This window comes from Neovison vison, chromosome 2 (genome assembly GCF_020171115.1).
Source record: "Neovison vison isolate M4711 chromosome 2, ASM_NN_V1, whole genome shotgun sequence".
In the NCBI taxonomy this organism is placed as follows: Eukaryota; Metazoa; Chordata; class Mammalia; order Carnivora; family Mustelidae; genus Neogale; species Neogale vison.
The window spans coordinates 28,908,317-28,926,537 of record NC_058092.1 but is presented as its reverse complement, the minus strand read 5'-3'; the positions used below and the strand labels follow the sequence as shown (position 1 = coordinate 28,926,537).

General features: G+C 47.6%; 2 protein-coding genes across 2 annotated transcripts; one reads left to right on the top strand and one right to left on the bottom strand.

Annotated features, from left to right (window-relative positions):
- Positions 1-103: 103 nt before the first annotated feature.
- Positions 104-6,260, bottom strand: DNALI1 (dynein axonemal light intermediate chain 1). The gene is made up of 6 exons (XM_044237828.1): positions 6,161-6,260; positions 5,501-5,646; positions 3,610-3,779; positions 2,448-2,626; positions 1,949-2,113; positions 104-216 (listed from the first exon to the last, which is right to left on the bottom strand). The coding sequence occupies exons 1-6, from the start codon at positions 6,239-6,241 to the stop codon at positions 181-183; spliced, it is 777 nt and encodes a 258-aa protein (XP_044093763.1). The 5' UTR covers positions 6,242-6,260; the 3' UTR covers positions 104-180.
- A 1,235-nt stretch (positions 6,261-7,495) lies between these two features.
- SNIP1 (Smad nuclear interacting protein 1) lies at positions 7,496-17,660 on the top strand. The gene is made up of 4 exons (XM_044237827.1): positions 7,496-7,759; positions 9,005-9,107; positions 14,416-15,014; positions 16,138-17,660. Exons 1-4 carry the CDS (start codon positions 7,533-7,535, stop codon positions 16,400-16,402), a joined length of 1,194 nt encoding a protein of 397 aa, XP_044093762.1. The 5' UTR covers positions 7,496-7,532; the 3' UTR covers positions 16,403-17,660.
- Positions 17,661-18,221: the final 561 nt, after the last annotated feature.

Genomic DNA, 18,221 nt, shown 5'->3' with positions numbered 1-18,221 from the left:
CAGGAGCCTGACTGCCAGACTTGTGTTCCATGCCACTGGGGCAACGTGTGACTTCTGACAAACATGTAGGTGGGGGTTGGGAGGGGAGGGTATGGCCTGTTCACACAGGAAACTAGCTTTTTTTATTACAACGGGCTTAGGATGGGGTAGCAGTGCTCGCCGAGACCCATGTGGAAATGATCACTTCTTTGGTGCAATAATACCTTCCAGTTGGGCCTGAAAAACAAAAACAAACTCCATTAATATTAGAAGCTTGCAGCCTTTAGCTGAGAGGTGAGAAAGCCCTGGGAAGAAGAATTCAATGCCGCCCGGCCAAGTGTTTTTCCCTCCATTCCCAATTCCGTATTTCCTAGATTAGCTGGTTTCGGGCTTGGCATCCAGTCTTGCTACAGGAGGAGAAACCAGAGCTGTCCTGGTTTCCATACGATAATGGCTCCGTGTAGAATATAAAGCATTGGAAAGGAAATTGAATAAAAGTTGTTGAAATAGTGGTTTTTCACGGCTCAGATTTCAGGCCTGAAATGCTAAGGTAAACATCTGGCTCTCTGGGTTGGGATCCTGGGAGCTCTGTGCTGGGACGAGAGGTTTGGGAAACAGCCATCTTTCAGCCACCGAGACAACTTGACACCCAATTAGAGGAAATTGCTACCAGTAAGTAGGGAGCTGTCCATCTTGTATGTAAAGCTTAACACACTTGGGAGTTATTTACTCTGCTCCTCCGGCAGCCAGTAAAATAATTTACTATCATGGTGTGTGGACAGCTCTTTAAGCAGGTCTATCTTGGGGACTACAGGCACTGCTTTATTTGCAGTGCAGCTTGGAGCCAATAAAAATAACTCACTTCTAAAGAGTCCTACACCCTGGGGATGACAAGGTTGCTTATAAATGTTAGAAGCCAAGGTATTCCACTGTGCTCCTGCTGCTGGTAACTGCAGGAGGAACTGAGGAACTCGGGCTTATGGTGAAGGGAACACCGCAGATAAGGCACGCAGCTTCAGAAGCCGCTAAGGAAATAGATTTCATGTCTGGCTGTGAAGTTTCTAGCTTTTCTTCGTTAAACTCAGCAACAGGAAGATCTGTCGTCCCGCACTAGCAGTTCATACAAGCCCGTCTTTATCTTAAGTGCCTGTCCTTGGTGGAGCCCCAAGAAGCCTGCCAATCACAAGAATGTAAGCTTCCCACGAGACTAGGGAGGAAAGGGAGACAGCATCCAGGGGCCCCTCTGGCCAGGGCCATGGGAGACCACCACCAAACATGAACAGGTCCGCTGTCTAGGAACAATGGTCCTCAAACTTCCGCTGCAGACCTTGTTAGGTTGCTGGAACCCAGCACCGATGTTTCCGACTCAGTAGATCTGGGATGGGCCCAGTGGTTTGTATTTCTAAAAGTTCCCAGGTGATGATGCTGGTCTGGGGCCCAGCCTTAGGGAAACTTCAGATTCCACAGAGAACGTAGAGTTTCAGGGGCCTGGCCCCACTTCAGCTCGGCTGGGTAAAAGTAAACCACTGGCAAAGAGACTTGGAGGGAAAACACCTCCAGTTGCCTTCCCCTGACCATGCACCTGGGGAAAGTTCCTAATTTGAAATGGTTCTCCCTCTCAAAGGGCCTTCCCTGCCCACCCCAAAGGCCATGCCTCAGAGGGCCGTAGGTGGGAAAAGCCCTCCCAAGAGAGCCTGCCGAAGAGATCCAGCCCATGCTGTCATGGGAGAGAAGTTCCACTTTCTGCCATATCTGCCCCTCCTGGGGGATGGGTGACTTATTTCCAAGGGGAGAACACCCTCCACTGGAGAGTCCGGCTGATGTGTTGTGGGAATCCAGAGCCCGATGGCTGGAAAAGATACATAATAAATCTTCACCGTCCCCTCCCCACCCCGCCCCATCCCCACCGCTGCTTCCTTCACTCCTTGGCAGCGCATGGGCCTGGGGGAGGCGGTGGGGGGGGGCCCACCTTCAGCTGCTGGTTCGTCCGCTTGAGGAACTGAATCTCCTCATTGTGCTTCTTCTCCTCTACCAGTCTCCTCTCAACCTCCCGCTTCTCGATGGCCTCACACTTGGCTTTCTGCTCGTTCACTTGCCTCTCCAAATCTTTCTTTTCTGCTTCCAATTCTGCAATCTGAGGACAGAAATCTGGGTCATCCTGGGCTGCCCCCAAGGGTCAGGATCGTGCGACTCGGTGGAGGGGACCTGGGCACAGCTGTCCAAGCTGACATTGTCAGGGTCTGTGCTGCCACCCAGTGGGGGGTTTGTGACTGGCACAGCACGTCCATGAGGAGTGGGATCTGCCGGCGCCAGGCTGACCAGCCGCTCTGAACCCCAAGGGTCCCCGTCGGCAGGATGGCCAGAGCCCCCTCAGAGGCCAGAATTTCATCTGGAATGGCAACCCTGTGGCCCTGAGATTGACAGAAGAATTCACAGAGGGCTGAAACCTCATGGTCAACCCCACTCACTTTCCTCTCCATGTCTGACTTCCCCTGTTCAGCCTGCAGCGCCTTCCTCATGCCAAAGGCCACACTGCTCTCATACAAGGTCTGGTAGGCGGCAATGGTCATGCGGATCTCGTCCCGGACTCGAAGCAACAGCAGCCCCCTCTCCGCACAGTTGATGGTCACCTCTCGGATCAGCTCGTCTTCCAAAGTGCACATACAATGAGTTCAGGAGGGCAGGCGGGAGGGAAACCATGCCACGTCTATGGCTCACCACCCTTCCTACTGGGGACAGCATAGCATGTGTCCTCCCCACTTGGAGATAGAGGACCCAGGAGCCTTGCCAGATAGCCGCTGCTCTGAATTTAGCACTTGGGAGGACAGGCAGTCGGCGAGTCCGGGGCAAAGGGAGACAGGAGCCCTCAAGGTTTGCATGTAGCCTGAAAGCCCCTCTTAGCCACCCTCAGAAAGAAAGCCCAGGGTACTAGTCCGAGAAATTTGACTTTTCAGTTTGAGGATGACGACTAATTTAAAGCAGCTGGGAACTCCTGGGTGCCCCTTTGGCTGGACCGGCTTGGGGCTGCAAACAGTAAGAATCCGAGCTTGCCCACCCATTTCTCCCACAGATGCTGACCTGGCCGGCAAACCCTAGTCACCCTCAGACCGAGGGGAGCCTGCTGGCCGCAAAGTGTGGTGGCAGTCTGAATGACAGAGTCCACTCAGGCCAGGGAGTGTGGGCTGAGGGACAGCCATTTGACACTATCACTTAACTCTTTGGTGACTGTTGGTTAGTAGCAAATCACCCTGAAATATTTTCCTGGGCGAAGGGCTGAATGTTGATGGGTGGATATAAATACGGAACATTAATCTTTCTGATTAAAAAGCTAACATGCTTAATATTAAAAAAATCTTTTTTTACAAAGATTTAAAATGGAAGTTCTGATCTTTAACCATTAGCTAAGAGGTTAGGAATCAGGTGTCCAGGTTGGCTGGAAGATGGGGGGACGAGGACACCTTTAGCAGTTCCTGGGGTTGGGGGGCAGGGAGTGGGAGAGAAGACAATTCCAGGATGGGGTGGGCTTTGGCTCGGGGGTACTCAGAATTCGGGTCTGTGCTTAGGGGGAAGGGCAGGAGGTAGGAGAAGACCGCAGAGCCCCGCAACCGCAGCCCCTGCCAGGCTGCTCACCAAAGCACTGTGAGTAGAGCTCCCTGCGCACGGGGCAGATGCCGGTCTCCCTGGCCTGCCGCTGCTGCAGCTTCAGGTCCAGCTGCTCCTGGAGATGCACCACATCCATCCTTGTGCTGGGGGTGCTGGACACCTGCTGGATCCACAGCTGCGTGTCCTCCACCCACTCCCTGTGGTACAGACACGGCTGGGCTGAGCAAACCCACAGCTAGAGGGGCCCCGGAACCTGAACAGAGCTGACCTTTTGGGTCCTCTGCCTGAGCAGGAACAAGGGGCAGCTCTGTCACCAACCTACCAGAAGCTTCCATCCCTCTCTCTTCTCTGAGGAGTGCAGGGCTTCATAGCCACACCCACTAAGCCACCTCCATGGGGCCTCTACCTGGGAGCTGGGCAATCTCTACCCTCCTGTGGCTCTCTGTGAAATCATCACCCATGTTCCAGATCTTACCCTCCTAATGAGCGGAGTGAGGGCAGCTTCATGGGCCTTGTTGCTTGATTGGAACAGAAAGGCCAGTGAGAATTCCCCACTGACTTGTGGGGTAGGACACACAGGGCACCATAAAACTTGTGCCAGCCAGAAAGAGGCAAATGTGTGCAGCGGGGAGCTTCCTGAAGGCATGCGCCTCCACGCGCCCCCCACTGGCCTGCCCCCCAGTAAACCTTATGTCAGAGGCATGGCCAGGTTCCAGAATCACAAGAAGGGAGCCTGAGGGAAGAATCACTGTGGGGAGAGGACTTCCATTTATTGACAGGAGGGAGTCACCTGAAAAATCTCCCCTGCCTTCTTTGACTTCCATCTTGGATGCGTCTCTTTTCACCACAGCTTTAGAAACTGTGCTGTTAACTTATTACATAAAAATAGTCAACAAAGCATGTCAGATAAGGAGGAATCAGGGTAGGGGGATGGTGAAGAAGGGAAAAAATTTTTTTTTTTAATAAGGATTCTCAAGGAAGGCTGCCTTGAGGCAATCATGTTTGAGCGAGACCCGAGTAAAGAGATGGAAGGGAATGAGGTGGACATCGGGGGAAGAGTATCCTCGGCAGTAAGAGCAGCAACTGTCAGAGCAGCGTCCAGAGACAGTGAGCAGAGGCCTCTGTGGCATCACCCCCCTGAACAGAAGGAGAGTCATGGGAGACGAGATCACGGATATACGAGGGGCCAGATCATGCTAACTCTTGCAGGTCATTGTAAGGACTCTGGATTTTAGTTGGAGGGACATGGGAAGCCATTAAAGAGTTCCTGGCAGAAGACTGGCACGATCTGGCTTAGGAATGGAAGCAAGGTTTTCAGATAGGAGGCCAATGTAGGTGACAAACAGTGATGAGGAACAAAACAGCAGAAGCAGAGGGGGCAGAAAGTGGTTGGATTTGGGATACAAATTTGAAGGTAGAGCCAAAATAATTTGATGAAGGTTAGGACGTGTGACGTGAGAGACCAAAAGGAATGAAGGGTGGCCCGAGCCACTAGGAGAAAGAAGACTGGGGGTGAGTAGTTTGGGAGAGGGGGACATTGTGATTCAGTTTGGACATGCTGAGTTTGAGTTGCCCAGGAGACACCTTCATGAAGCTAATGAGGAAGCAGTAAAATATATGGGTCTGGAGTTTAGAGAAAAGAACAGGGCTGGAAAAACACATTTGGGAGTCATCAGCATATAGATGGTATTTAAAGCCATGGGCCTGGGTTTGAGCACTCAGGAAAAGAGGATGATAGAGAAGAGGTCTCCCTGCCCCCCACCCTTCCAGGATCCAGCCGTCTGTAAGCTCTAGGAGTGCTGGATTGCTGGGAGGAAATCCTGGCCAGGGGCAGAGACAAGGTGCCTCTTCCTACATTTCCAAGTTCTGGGATAGCAAAGCCTGGGCTTTCTCCCAGTCATTGCTCCTAAATTTTTACCTTGGGGGTAGGATGGCATTTAAGATTTCTTCTGCCTGCTTTGTAGGATCTGGGACAGAAGTTGTTGAGGGGAGCTTGGTCTTTGGTGGCTGTGGGACTGGACCGGAGGGTCCAGGCTGCTGGGGGCTGACTTTCAGTGGCCGTGCCTGAGAAAAATGGACAAGTTAGGGCAGACACTGAACTCCACATACCCAAGCCCTCTGAGTTGCCCCAGGTCTTCTAAACACCCTTCCTCTCTTCCCAGATCACTTTCTCCATCTGGCTTCTCAAAAGTTATGTCTCAGCTTAAGGAAGCCATGAAGAGTCTCCAGTGCCACCCCAGTACAAGACCTGTTTCTCCTGGAACAAGTGTTTCCAGCAGGGGTGCTCAACCCTCTAGTGATGGAGCGAGCAATCACTACCAGATCTATTCCTGGACCAGACAAGTACGAAAAAGAATGAGCCCCATCCACCTCTGTGACTTCCTTCCTCATCCTAAATCTGCCCTCTGGGGTCACCCATCTGGGTTGCTTGTACAGCTCTCCCATCTTCCTTCCCCCGACCGAATTCCCTTTGCTTCCAGTTGCTGCAGCCCACGTCTCTCTGGACCCCGGACCCTCACCGCAGGGATCTTTCCCTCGGAGCTCCCGGGTTCCCCCGCCCCGTGAGACCTGTCCTTACTTTGGGGCTCCGCTTTTCCGTATTCCGGCTCACCAGCACCGGGGTGTCATACTTGAGCAGAGAGTCCGCAGGGGGGATCATGGCGGCTACGCGGGTAGGAGCCCCGCTGCGGCCACTCGAGTATGCGCCTTGTTTGCTGTCACCATGGAAACCTCCTCCCCCTTCCTCGTGGCCTGGGCGGGGCTTCGGAGTGGGGCGGGGCCAGCAGTCGTGAGTTTCCGCTCAGCCTTGGCGAAAAATTCTCCTTGTGCTTTATGTTATCAGGGTTCCCGCTCCCCGGGTCGCCTTGATACTTTTGGAAACGGGCAAAACAGGAGCTGGAGTCCTTGTGCTGCATCTTGTTCTCAATTTGAATGAGATGGCAAGTCACCTTCGCTGACCCCCAGTTTTGTCGCCAGCAAAATGGGAGTCAGTTGACTCCTCAGTGAAGGCCTGGAGAAGATCCCCAGAGGAGGGCATCTGGAGCTCCAGATTTTTTTTTAATTTTATTTATTTATTTGACAGAGAAAGATCACAAATAGGCAGAGAGAGAGAGAGAGAAGCAGGCTTCCCGCTGAGGGAAGAGCCTGATGTGGGGCTCAATTCAGGGACCCTGAGATCATGACATGAGTGGAAGTCAGAGGCTTTAGCCCATTGAGCCACCCAGGCGCCCCTGGAGGTCCAGGTTTTAAAAAGTATTTGTTTTGGGGGTGCCAGTCTAGCTCAGTCAGTGGAGCGTGAGACTTTTAATCTGGAGGCGGTGAGTTCGAGCTCCACCGCCGGCTATAGAGATGACTTGAAAATAAAACATGTTTAAAAAGTGTTTGTTTTTAACTAGAAGTTGAAGTGACAGCATAACATAAAGTTCGAGAATAGAGGGAAATACTAATGACTGGCCCACGGGCAGTACTGTGATTCCATTTCCTCCTCTCTTAACTTCGTATTTCCAAACCTAAGTGTAATCACAGTTTGCGCGCCATTATTGATCCCGTTTCTTCCGTTGAACAAAGCAGGGATTCCTCTCTCGGTCACAGAGCTTATAAACCGCATTACGAACGGAGACAGACCATTCGTCAGTTGGCTAAACAGTTTCCTACTTCTGGGCATTCAGATTGTCTCCGTGTTTAGTAATTACTAATAACGCGGCAACAAACAGCCTCGAGGGGAGCTGTTTCCCGAAGTTTCTTTTTGACACTTAAAATTCCCGCCACCCGAGCGGGTCCCTACAGTCCCGCCAGCTGCGGAGCCCTTGTCACGTGCTTAGATCTCCGCCGCCAGGGTTTCTGGGAGAACGCGCACCCGGAAGCGGAAGTTCAGTGGTCAGGGCCGTCATTTCCTTCAAGGAGCGGAGCGCAACGGACCTGTGTTTCCTTCGCTTGGCTCGTATCTCAGCATGAAGGAGGTAAAGAGCGAGCGGGAGCGGGGGAGCCGGCGGAGGCACCGCGACGGGGACGTGGTGGCGGCGGCGGTGGTGGTAAAGGTGAAGCAGGAGCGCCTCAGCCCGGAAGCCGCGCCTCCCGCCCACCGCCGCCCAGATTCCTCCGGGGGTAGCGCGTCCCCGCCAGCCGGCGACCCGGGCCGCACTGGTCACCGCGGGAACCGAGCCCGAGGAGGTAGCCGGTAAGTGGGAAGGCGCCCGGGATGGACTTGGGTCTGGCTCCTTGAGACAGGGCTAGCGTCAGAAACACACCTTGAATGCCGCGCGCTGCAGCTTGGGTTTAATCTTAAAGCGATGGAAGTGAGCCTGTCGGGTTTGTGCTGAAGAATGTTTACTCTGGTACCTGTCACTTGGGTTAAGCGCCTGATGCCTAATGGGTAGGATCCCACCCCTTCATCTCTGTGCCCAGCTCTTGGCCGAGTACGGGCCCAGCAGATAGCACTGATCCAATTAAAATAGAAGATTTTCTCCATCTGCCTGCAAATGGAGTGCCGGCTTTGGCTTTCCAGTTATCTGCCCCAAAAGTTTTCCACGTTGAGAGCTTAGGCGATCTACCTGGTAGAGATTTGAAAGGAAAATTATCTCTTGCTGGACTCGTTGATTGATTCCTTCAACATAGTTTTTACTGCGGGCTAAAGAGTGTCCTAGGTACAGGGGCCTCAAGGGTGAGCAGTGGTCTTTGCCCTGGGGAAATTGATGCGCTCTCACCTTGAGACAAAATAGTAAGCAGATAAAGAAAATAGTTCCAGTTAGTTAACAAGTATTAGGTTAAAGAAGAGGTTAAAACAGGCAAGTGATGGAGTTCGAAGGGAAGTGAGAGAAGGGCTCCCTGAAAAGGTGCCATTTGAGTTGAGACCCGAATGATAAGACTAATCCTGCCTCTTAAGGATCGGGCTGAGGAAACAATGCGCTCAAAGAACCTGAATCAGAATTAATGTGATTGTTCTAGACACGGGGGGAAATTGTCCGGTGATCAAGGAGAGTCGTAGGAGTGAGGTGGGAGAGGGAGGAGATAGAGCTGCAGAACTCACTGATGGATTAATGTGGTTGTTGGGGGAGGGAGTGGGGAGCTATTGGTGGTGAGGGAAAAAAAGAGTTAGGGCGTTTTCTAGGTTTTTGTCTTGAGGAGCAGGCTGGAATGTGGTTACTGAGATGGCAGAGACTGAGGGAGGAAAGGGTTTTGAGGGGTTGGAGAAAGCAAGAGTTAGGCTCTGTGAGAAGGTTTAGTAGATAGCCATGTATGTGGGTCTGGAACTCAAGGAAGACGTCAGGGCTAGAGAGTGAAGTGCTCGCCTCCTTTAATGTGAAAAGCAGAGCCCTTCCCAAATGTGCTGTTTGTGTTAGTAGGTAAGCCTGTTACTTGAAGTGAATTTATTTGGGGGAAGGGAAATTGAGATAAAACCCTGTGTGTACCATGCTCTGAAAAGGTCCCCAGCCAAAAAGAAAAACAAGTCCTCAGGGAGAAGAAGCAAGTCTCCTCGGAGTAAGAGAAGCCGAAGCCCTCACCACTCAACGGTCAAAGTGAAGCAGGTAAGTGGATTGAGATGTTTTGATACCAGGTCCAAATCTAGAACCTCCTCCCATCCTGACAAACACGTAATCATGTGTGTTTACGTGTACTGTAATGGATTTTTCTAGAAACTGGGTTTTTGTTTTCCATGCTTGTTTTGTTAAACTTCTCTTGAGGTAATTGTTGGTTTACGTTCAGTGGTTAAAAAGAAAATTACAGAGGTATACTCTTTACTGTTTTTCCCACTGGGGACATCTTACAGGATTCCAGTACAATATCACAGGTGACACTGTTGTAGTCAAGATACAGAACATTTCCATCATAACGAGGATCTATCATGTTGTCCTTGTGTAGTCTCACCCACTTCTCTCTCACCCTTACCCCTCAAGTCCTGGCAACTTCTAATCTGTTCTCTGTATCTATAATGTTGTCACTTCAAGAACATTATGTCAGGGGGCGCCTGGGTGGCTCAGTGGTTTAAGCCTCTGCCTTCAGCTCAGGTCATGATCTCAGGGTCCTGGGATCGAGCCCCACATCGGGCTCTCTGCTCAGCGGGGAGCCTGCTTCCCCCTCTCTCTCTGCCTTCCTTCTGCCTACTTGTGATCTCTCTCTGTCTATCAAATAAATAGATAAAAATCTTAAAAAAAAAAAAAAGAACATTATGTCAGGGGCACCAGGGTGGCTCAGTGCGTTGAGCCTCTGCCTTCGGCTCAGTTCATGACCTCGGGGTCCTGGGATCGACCCCTGCATCAGGCTCTTTGCTCGGCAGGAGCCTGCTTTCCCCTGTCTCCTTGCCTCCTGCTCTACTTGTGATCTCTCTCTCTCTCTCTGTCATATAAATAAATAAAATATTAAAAAAAAAAAAGAACGTTATGTCAATAGAATCATACATGTGTCCTTTATGGATTGGCTCTTTTCACTCAGCATAATTTTTTGGAGCTTCATTCAGGTTGTTGTATCTGTCAGTAATAGTTCATTTCTTTTTATTGCCGAGTGATACTCAGTGACATGGATTTAACCATTTGCCCACTAAAGAACTGTTTCCAGTTTGGGGCTATTATATGTAGGGTTGCTGTGTAACAGTTGTGTACAGGTTTTTGTGTGAACATATCTTCATTCTCTGGGGTAAATGCCCAGGAGTACAGTTCTTAGGTTGTATGCTAGTGGCTGTAGTAGTTTGCTAGGGCTTCCATAACAAAATGCCACAGACTGGGTACCTTAAACAACAAATTAATTTTCTCACAACTCTGGAGGCTAAAGTCCCAGATGAAGATGTCAGCAGATTTTGTTTCTCTTGAGGCTTCTTTCCTTGGCTTGCAAATGCTACCTTCCTGTCTATGACATGGCCGTTCCTCTGTGGGCTCATACCCTTGGTGTCTCTCCCTCTTCATACACAGACACCAGTCATACTGGATTAGGGCTTTGCTGTCATCTTAACTTAATCACGTCTTTCAAGACCTTATCTCAATAAGAAGCAAAAACAAAAGCAAAAACAAAAAAAAAAGGATACCACAAAAACGGTTATATTCTGAGGATGGTGGTTGGGACCGCGACATATGAATTTTGGGGGGACACTATTCGGTCCTTAACAGTGACTGTACCATCCTACGATTCCCACCTGTATTGTGTGTGAAACCATTTCTCTGCATCCTCACCAACATTTGGTGTTGACATTATTTTTTTTTCAGCCATTCTAGTAGATGTGTAATGATAACTCATTGTAATTTTATTTACATTTTATTTATTTTTCATTTTATGTAGGCTCCACGCCCATCCTGGGGCGTAAACTCTAGAGTCCCATGTTCTCCCACCTGAGCCAGCCAGGTACTCCTTTCATTGTGGGATCATGACCTGAACCAAAGGTAGACACTTAACTGACTGAGCCATACAGGTGCCCAAAGAATTGGCTTTTTATCATATCAAATCTTCCAGTCCATGAGCACTGTTTAAGTCATTTATTTAGATCTTTGATTTTTTCTTCAGCGTTTATAGTTTTTAGTACTTACGTTCTATGTATATTTTATTAGATTTACATGAAGTTTTTTCTTTGGGGGAGTGATTATAAGTGATATTTTAAAGTTTTGGTCCACATGTTCATTGCTAATCTATAGAAATAGAATTGATTTTTTATTTTTCTGTGTTTTTCTTATATCCTGTGACCTCATTGAACTCAGCTGATTTAGTCCAGGAAGGTTTTTTGTAGATTTCTTTTTTTTTTTACATAGACAATCATATTTTCACATAAGGACAGTTTGATTTCTTCCATTATAATCTCTATGCATTGTATTTCCTTGTCTTGTCTTACTGTACTAAGTAGGACTTCTAGCACTGTGTCAAATGAGAGTAGTGAGAGGGGACACCCTTGCTTTTCCCTCAAACTTGAGAGACAAGCATTCCGTGTTTTTAAAGAGACTATGTTACAGTGTGCAAATAGACATTAAAAAAATGGATTTTCCTGTTACTTTGAGAGACAGTGGACCAACTTCCTCGGTGGTGTGCAGTGTGAATTGATCAGGTCCTGCTTTAGCTCTCTCAGAATGCAGCTCCCAGAGCCACACCACCAGGATGAGGCCTTTAGTTTTTTGGTTTTTGTTTTTTTCCACTGTACAACTGGCAGCTCCCTACCTGTGGTTTCTAAATGAACCTTTTACAGTAAGTTCTGGGACTTTTAGAATGAAGCTTTTTTTTTTAAAAAAAAAAGATTTTTATTTATTTATTTGTTTGTCGGTGGTGGGGGGGGAATAGCGAGCATAAGCAGGGGGAGCAGCAGGCAGAGGGAGAAGCAGGCTCTGCTGAGCAAAGAGCTTGGCTCCAGAAGCCTAACCGACTGAGCCACCCAGGCATGCCTAAAATGGAACTTTTCTGTGTTTATTATTGTTTTGATGTGTCTTCATTTGTTTATCTATGTTGACTTCTCTTCTGACATTAAATTATCTCTTTAAAAGCTAATTTCTGTGTGTTAATTATAAAAGTTGATTTCCAGTTGGAAACTTGGAAATGGCTCTCAAGCAAAAGGGCTTGACAGGCAGTTGACACTGGGTGACTTTCACATGGGTTAATCCTAAGGAGGAATGCACACAGCCTCTGACTTAAGCATGATTCGTGCTTGCAGGCATTCTCTTCTCCACGCCTGACCCACCGTTTAAAAAATAAATTTGATTGTGTGCTCATTGTAATAACACAGAGGTATATAAAAGTATATAAAGTAAAAAGTGAGAGTATGGGATATATAGTGTATGGTTACTTCTCCCATTATCCCCAAAGTTGCAGGCTCCCTCCTCCCTCCCAAAAAAAGAAATAAATCATCTAAGTCCCCAGAGGCAACCATGTTAATAGTTTGATATTTATATTTCATGGCTCTCTCATACTTACATTCTCCTTTTTTCCTTTATGTTTTAGTATGTATCTCTGTGTGTTTTCCATGCAAAATTTTCAATTAAAAAAAAAGGAACCATGGGGCACCTGGGTGGCTCAGTCAGTTAAGCGTCTGCCTTTGGCTTGGGTCAGGATCCCATGGGATCCAGTCCCATTTTAGGGGTTCTGCTCAGCAGGGAGCCTGCTTTTCCCTCTGCCCCTTCCTGCTGCTTCTGCTTTCTCTCTCTCCCTCTCAAATAAATAAAATCTAAAAAATTTTTAAAAAGGAACCATATTGGGGAGCCTGGGTGCCTCAGTGGGTTAAGCCTCCGCCTTCAGCTCAGGTCATGATCTTAGGGTCCTGGGATTGAGCCCTACATCAGGCTCCCTGCTCAGCGGGGAGCCTACTTCTCCCTCCCCCTCTGCCTTCCTCTCTGCCTACTTGTGATCTCTCTCTCTCTTGCTCTCTCAAATAATAAATAAATAAATAAATAAATCTTTTTTTTTTTTTTAAAGGAACCATATTATATATATATTATCCTTCTTAACCAATAATTGAAATCTTAGTTATTTTGTGTCATCTGGCAAATATATAATTTGTCCTATCCTTTTCCATAGTTCTTACTAATTTTGCCTGGTTTACCCATCTTTATTTATTTACCGTGTGTGACAGGGGTTGGGGGGGCAGGCAGCAGGAGAGAGAATCTCCGGCAGACTTGCCACTGAGCGTGGAGCCTGACATGGGGCTCAGTCTTATGACCCTGTGATCATGACCTAAGCCAAAATCAGGAGTCGGGCGCTTTAACGACTGAACCACCCAGGCACCACAGTCTGCGCCTCTTTAAAGTGAGGAGTGAGGATTAATTGGTCATTGGGATAGTGGATATACAGAACCTTATGGAGATGAGGATCTGAGGGAGGTGAGGTGATAACTTGGAGTCTGGGGTTTCTTTTAGTGACTCATTTAATCAGGGATAAAGGGCATAATGACATTAGTTCTGGTAGGTGGTGGTGGCGGCAAGCTTGTGAATTCCTTAAGGTAGGAGGGCTGTGAATCTGAGGCTCCCTCTTTATGCTTGTCTTTGGAAGTTAGGAAGTCTAAAAAAACTGAGTCCTGCTCTGGGTAAGCAAGCCTGCACTTGACCTCTCTGTGTGTAGCAGGGAGTAGCCCTGGGAGTAGGGTTGGTGGTGAGATCTCAGTGCTCAGATCCTCTTTATCCTTTCTAGGTAGGGTGGCCTTGTTCATAGCGTGCAGGGCTCCCTCTTGATCTCTGATGCTTTGGTTATTATTAAGGATAAGTTTACTATATTTGTGTGTTCATTAGATACTTCTTAGAAAAATTGTTAATATCCTTTGCCCATTTTTTTCTCTTGAATTGTCTTACTGATTTATTTTCTTATTGATATATTAATAGATGTTATGTGTTGCAGTTTTTGCAAAGCTGATTTTCAATAGTTTTTCAAGAAACCATGATATGTTTATTAATTTTTTTCCGATCTTAAAAAAATATCAATAAATTTTTACAAGTTTCTTATATGTCTTACATACTTCTGAAGTATCTTCCTTGGTATTGAATAATTTTTGTGACTGTTGAAATGAGATATTTTAAAATTAATTACATTTTCATTTTTGTCATAAGAGAAAACTAGCTGTTTTTCTTTATATGTTTATCTTGTACATGACTACTTAATTCCATTCGTTCTGTTTTATGTGTATGCTTCCCTATGAGTGTGCCTATAGCTCCTCTAGTTTCTAGGGCTCTGAACCTGGACTTGCGGCGTTAGAGCTGTAGTCAGGTGACTATGGAAATAGTGTGTGGAGCCTTGCAAGGGAATACAGCCACCACTGCTAACCTGATTTCTGTGGGACATTTTGCTCTGAATGCCAAAGACCAAATCACAAATGGCTTTTTGAATGCATCTGTTGACAGAGTGTGGACTGCCTCTCAATTACTGGATCTGTTTGAATTTCAGGAACGTGAGGATCATACCCGGAGAGGACGGGAGGAACGGCAGCACCGGGAATCATCAGGCCAGGAACACAGGCGAGCTAGAAACAGTGACCGCGACAGACACCGGGGCCATTCTCACCAGAGGAGAAGCTCTAATGAGAGGCCCGGGAGTGGGCAGGCTCAGGGACGGGACCGAGATGTTCAGAATCTACAGGCTCAGGACATAGAGCGGGAGTTTTACAACGCCCGAAGACGGGAGAATCGCCAGAAGAATGAAGTTAGCGCTAGTGGTAATGAGTCTCAGGGGTCGGTTCCCCGACCTGGGGGCAACAATAAAGACAAAGAGCCACCCGCTAAAGAAAAGCCAAGCTTTGAACTCTCCGGGGCACTTCTTGAGGACACCAACACCTTCCGGGGTGTCGTCATTAAGTATAGTGAGCCCCCAGAAGCACGTATCCCCAAGAAACGATGGCGCCTCTACCCCTTTAAAAATGACGAGGTGCTTCCTGTCATGTACATCCATCGGCAGAGCGCCTACCTGTTAGGCCGGCACCGCCGCATAGCGGACATCCCGATTGATCATCCCTCCTGCTCAAAGCAGCACGCCGTCTTTCAGTATCGGTGAGTACACGTTTGCAGGAAGAACCAGAGGCGTGGGCAGAAGCTGAGAGTCTCAGGGTTACTAACATTTGTATACACGTGTGTGCAGAAGAATCCCATGCTCCGCAGATCTAATCTTTGTATTAAGTTTATGAATCTAACCGCCCTTTGGATTATCACTTACATGTGTCTAAAAGCATCACATTTGGTGTCAGAGATCCAGATTTTGAATCCTGCCACTGCCACTTCCCAGGGGTTTGGCCTGGGGCAAGCCACTCTCTGTACCTCAGTTTCTCCCTACCTCAAAGGGCTATTTGGGGAGTTAAATGGAAGCGTACCTGAGAGTGACTGGCATGTGTGTCCGCTAAGCTGTATTTGACCGTTTGTGTAGACATCTGTTACTGTTTGATCATCACAGCACTCCTACGAGGAGGATAGGTCAGTTGTTAATATCCCCATTCAGTGGGTGAGAAGATTGAAGCTCAGCAGAGCCTAGTAAATGATCTGGTTCAAAGTTAGCTCCCTTGACTCTGAAGTTAAAATCCACTGCTCTATTCCCATTGGGACAGGAGCTAAAATATGTTCAAATAAAGGTGAAAAAAGCATCATCTTGAATATAGACATCACAAAAGGGATGCCTGGGTGGCTCAGTTGGTTAAGCAGCTACCTTCGGCTCAGGTAATGATCCCAGCATCCTGGGATCAAGTCCTGCATGGGGCTCCTTGCTCGGCAGGGTGCCTGCTTCTCCCTCTGCCTCTGCCTGCCATTCTGTCTGCCTGTGCTCGCTCTCTTTCCCTCTCTCTCTCTCTGTAATAAATAAATAAAATCTTTAAAAAAAACCAAAAACACACAAAAGTGTATTTTCTTAATCATAGCAAGAGGTCTTAGATTCTGATTTTAAGCTTTTGATCTACCATGAATTTCTCTCCTCTACTCCCTCAGCAACCAGTTCCTGCCTTTTTTTCTAAGTATATTTAACACTCCCAATTTCCAGATCGAAGCCATACCTTCTCCTTGCTTTCCTAGAGTTTGGACTTGAATTGCATTCAAGCCAGGTAATTTACGTCACATAGGCCGTGTTAGCAAAATGCCAGATGGTCCAAGGTGGGATTTTGCTCATAAGTTTCTCTTTTATCTCTGCTAGGCTTGTGGAATATACCCGTGCTGATGGGACAGTTGGCCGAAGGGTGAAGCCCTACATCATTGACCTTGGCTCAGGCAATGGAACATTCTTGAACAACAAGCGCATTGAGCCACAGAGATACTATGAACTAAAGGAAAAGGATGTACTTAAATTTGGGTTCAGCAGCAGAGAGTATGTCCTGCTTCACGAGTCCTCTGACACCTCTGAAGTAGACAGGAAAGAAGATGAGGATGATGAGGAGGAGGAGGAAGTATCTGACAGCTAGCAAACTCGGAAGCAGCCCAAACTCTCGAGAGACCTTTTCTTTTTTAAAGGTTTTGGGATTGAGTCAGAGAGCACCACGGTGCTCTCTGTTAATGCCTCTTATTGCCTTAAGTCTTTGCTCTGTTGCTGACCACCTTATGTTATAGCATAAGAAAACTGACTTCTGTTTGGTTGAACTTTTTTCTGTGGCACATCAGCCCCTTGCCTGTGGGCATTTGTTTTCAGAACAGTCTCACCAACACATCGTGTTGCAGTAGAAGCATCGTGGCTGTCCTTGGTGCTTTCAGAACTGCTTCCTAGGAAACTACAGACCCTTGGCTCAAGGGGAATCGTGGCTTGTTCTCGTTGTACAGTTACTTTATTTATATAGGTGTTAAGCTTTGTGGACTGGGTTTGTTTTTGTTTTTTTGTTTTTGGGGCAAACCCCGATACAGAGAATCTTAACTAAGCTTTGGTTGTCACCAAAACAGCCTCCATTATATACCAAAGCTTTGACCTGGTTGAGCTCTTGAGTCACAGAAGTTGATTTTGCACTTCATTTTTGGGGGGTAGGAACTTACCACATGACCTCATTATTAACTCTTGGACTTAAACAGATGCTTTATGGGACGTGTTGAAGCTGCAGCTGGGCAGGAGGATCCTGGCTCCTGCCAGTGGGTGCTGATCTAACGTCGAGAGGTTGAAATGGGTCATGGATCGGTTTCCTGTGAGAGAATTCCGATTTCTCCATAAAGCATGTACATAACCATTTTGATCATCGTATCTGTTCACTTTTGCATTTTTATTCAAATGTTCTCTCTTTCCTTATTTGCAAAACAGTGTCGTTCATGTAGCACGGTCCTTGCTTTATTCTAACAACGTATGTATATGTGTAAAGGAGGTTGTATAGTTGACACGTTTCATCTTTTTAGAAAATGTTCAGAGAGGTTGTATTTACTTTCCCAAGGCCGGGAAGCAAGGGAGTTGCCCTGTTTCCTAATTTTCCACAGAGGAATATGTGTAAGTAGCAGAGTCGTAACTACTTACATACACTGTGTGTGTGTGTGTGTGTGTGTGTGGTGTGTGTGGGGGTGTGTGTGTGTGTGTATACATAAAAGTGTGAATGAAAGAGCTGCATACTGATTTTCATATGAGAATGTTTTGTGATGTAAATGTGATACTACATTATAGGCGAAGGCCTCCCTGCATTTGAATAGCAGGTTTTCATTTATATGTATTTTTGGGATAAAAAAATAATAAAATTTGTAAATATAGCCCCATTTCAAAGGGTTTTTCTTTCTTGGCAGAAGGGCCTTGTGTTTATAAGTCTGTGTGTAGCCACAGTCATCTTTGCGTCAGAACTTTGGAGGTAAAAAGTAGTTTACTAGTTTACCTAGTAAATTCCTAGTAGTTGCAGAGGGTGTGCCGTGGTAAGACCAGGAAATAGTGAAGTTGGGGCCAGCAGCAGCTCTGGAAGCCAGACCCTCACGCGTCAGCAAGTGAGTCCTGGTCCTGTGGCAGCAGCAGTGTTTTCTGAGTTGGCAGCAAAGGGGTTTTCCTAGTCTATTGGGGCAGGTTCTACATAGCAGGGCTTGTACCAGTGAATCCCTGTCCCTGCTGTGTTGCCTGCGGGGTGGCAGGGGGTGATGCTGCTCAGTGCTGCAGTCCTCTGTTAGCTCCTCTTGGAAACTTGTGAGGCTGTGAGATGGTCTTTCTCCCACCTACCAAGGGTAGGTCTCACCTACCCATGTGGACTCAGGACTAAGTGCTGACTAGTGTGGGGAGCGGCAGCTGACTAGCGTTTATGCCAAAGAAAGGAAAAGGTCCCCTTAAAGAGTGAA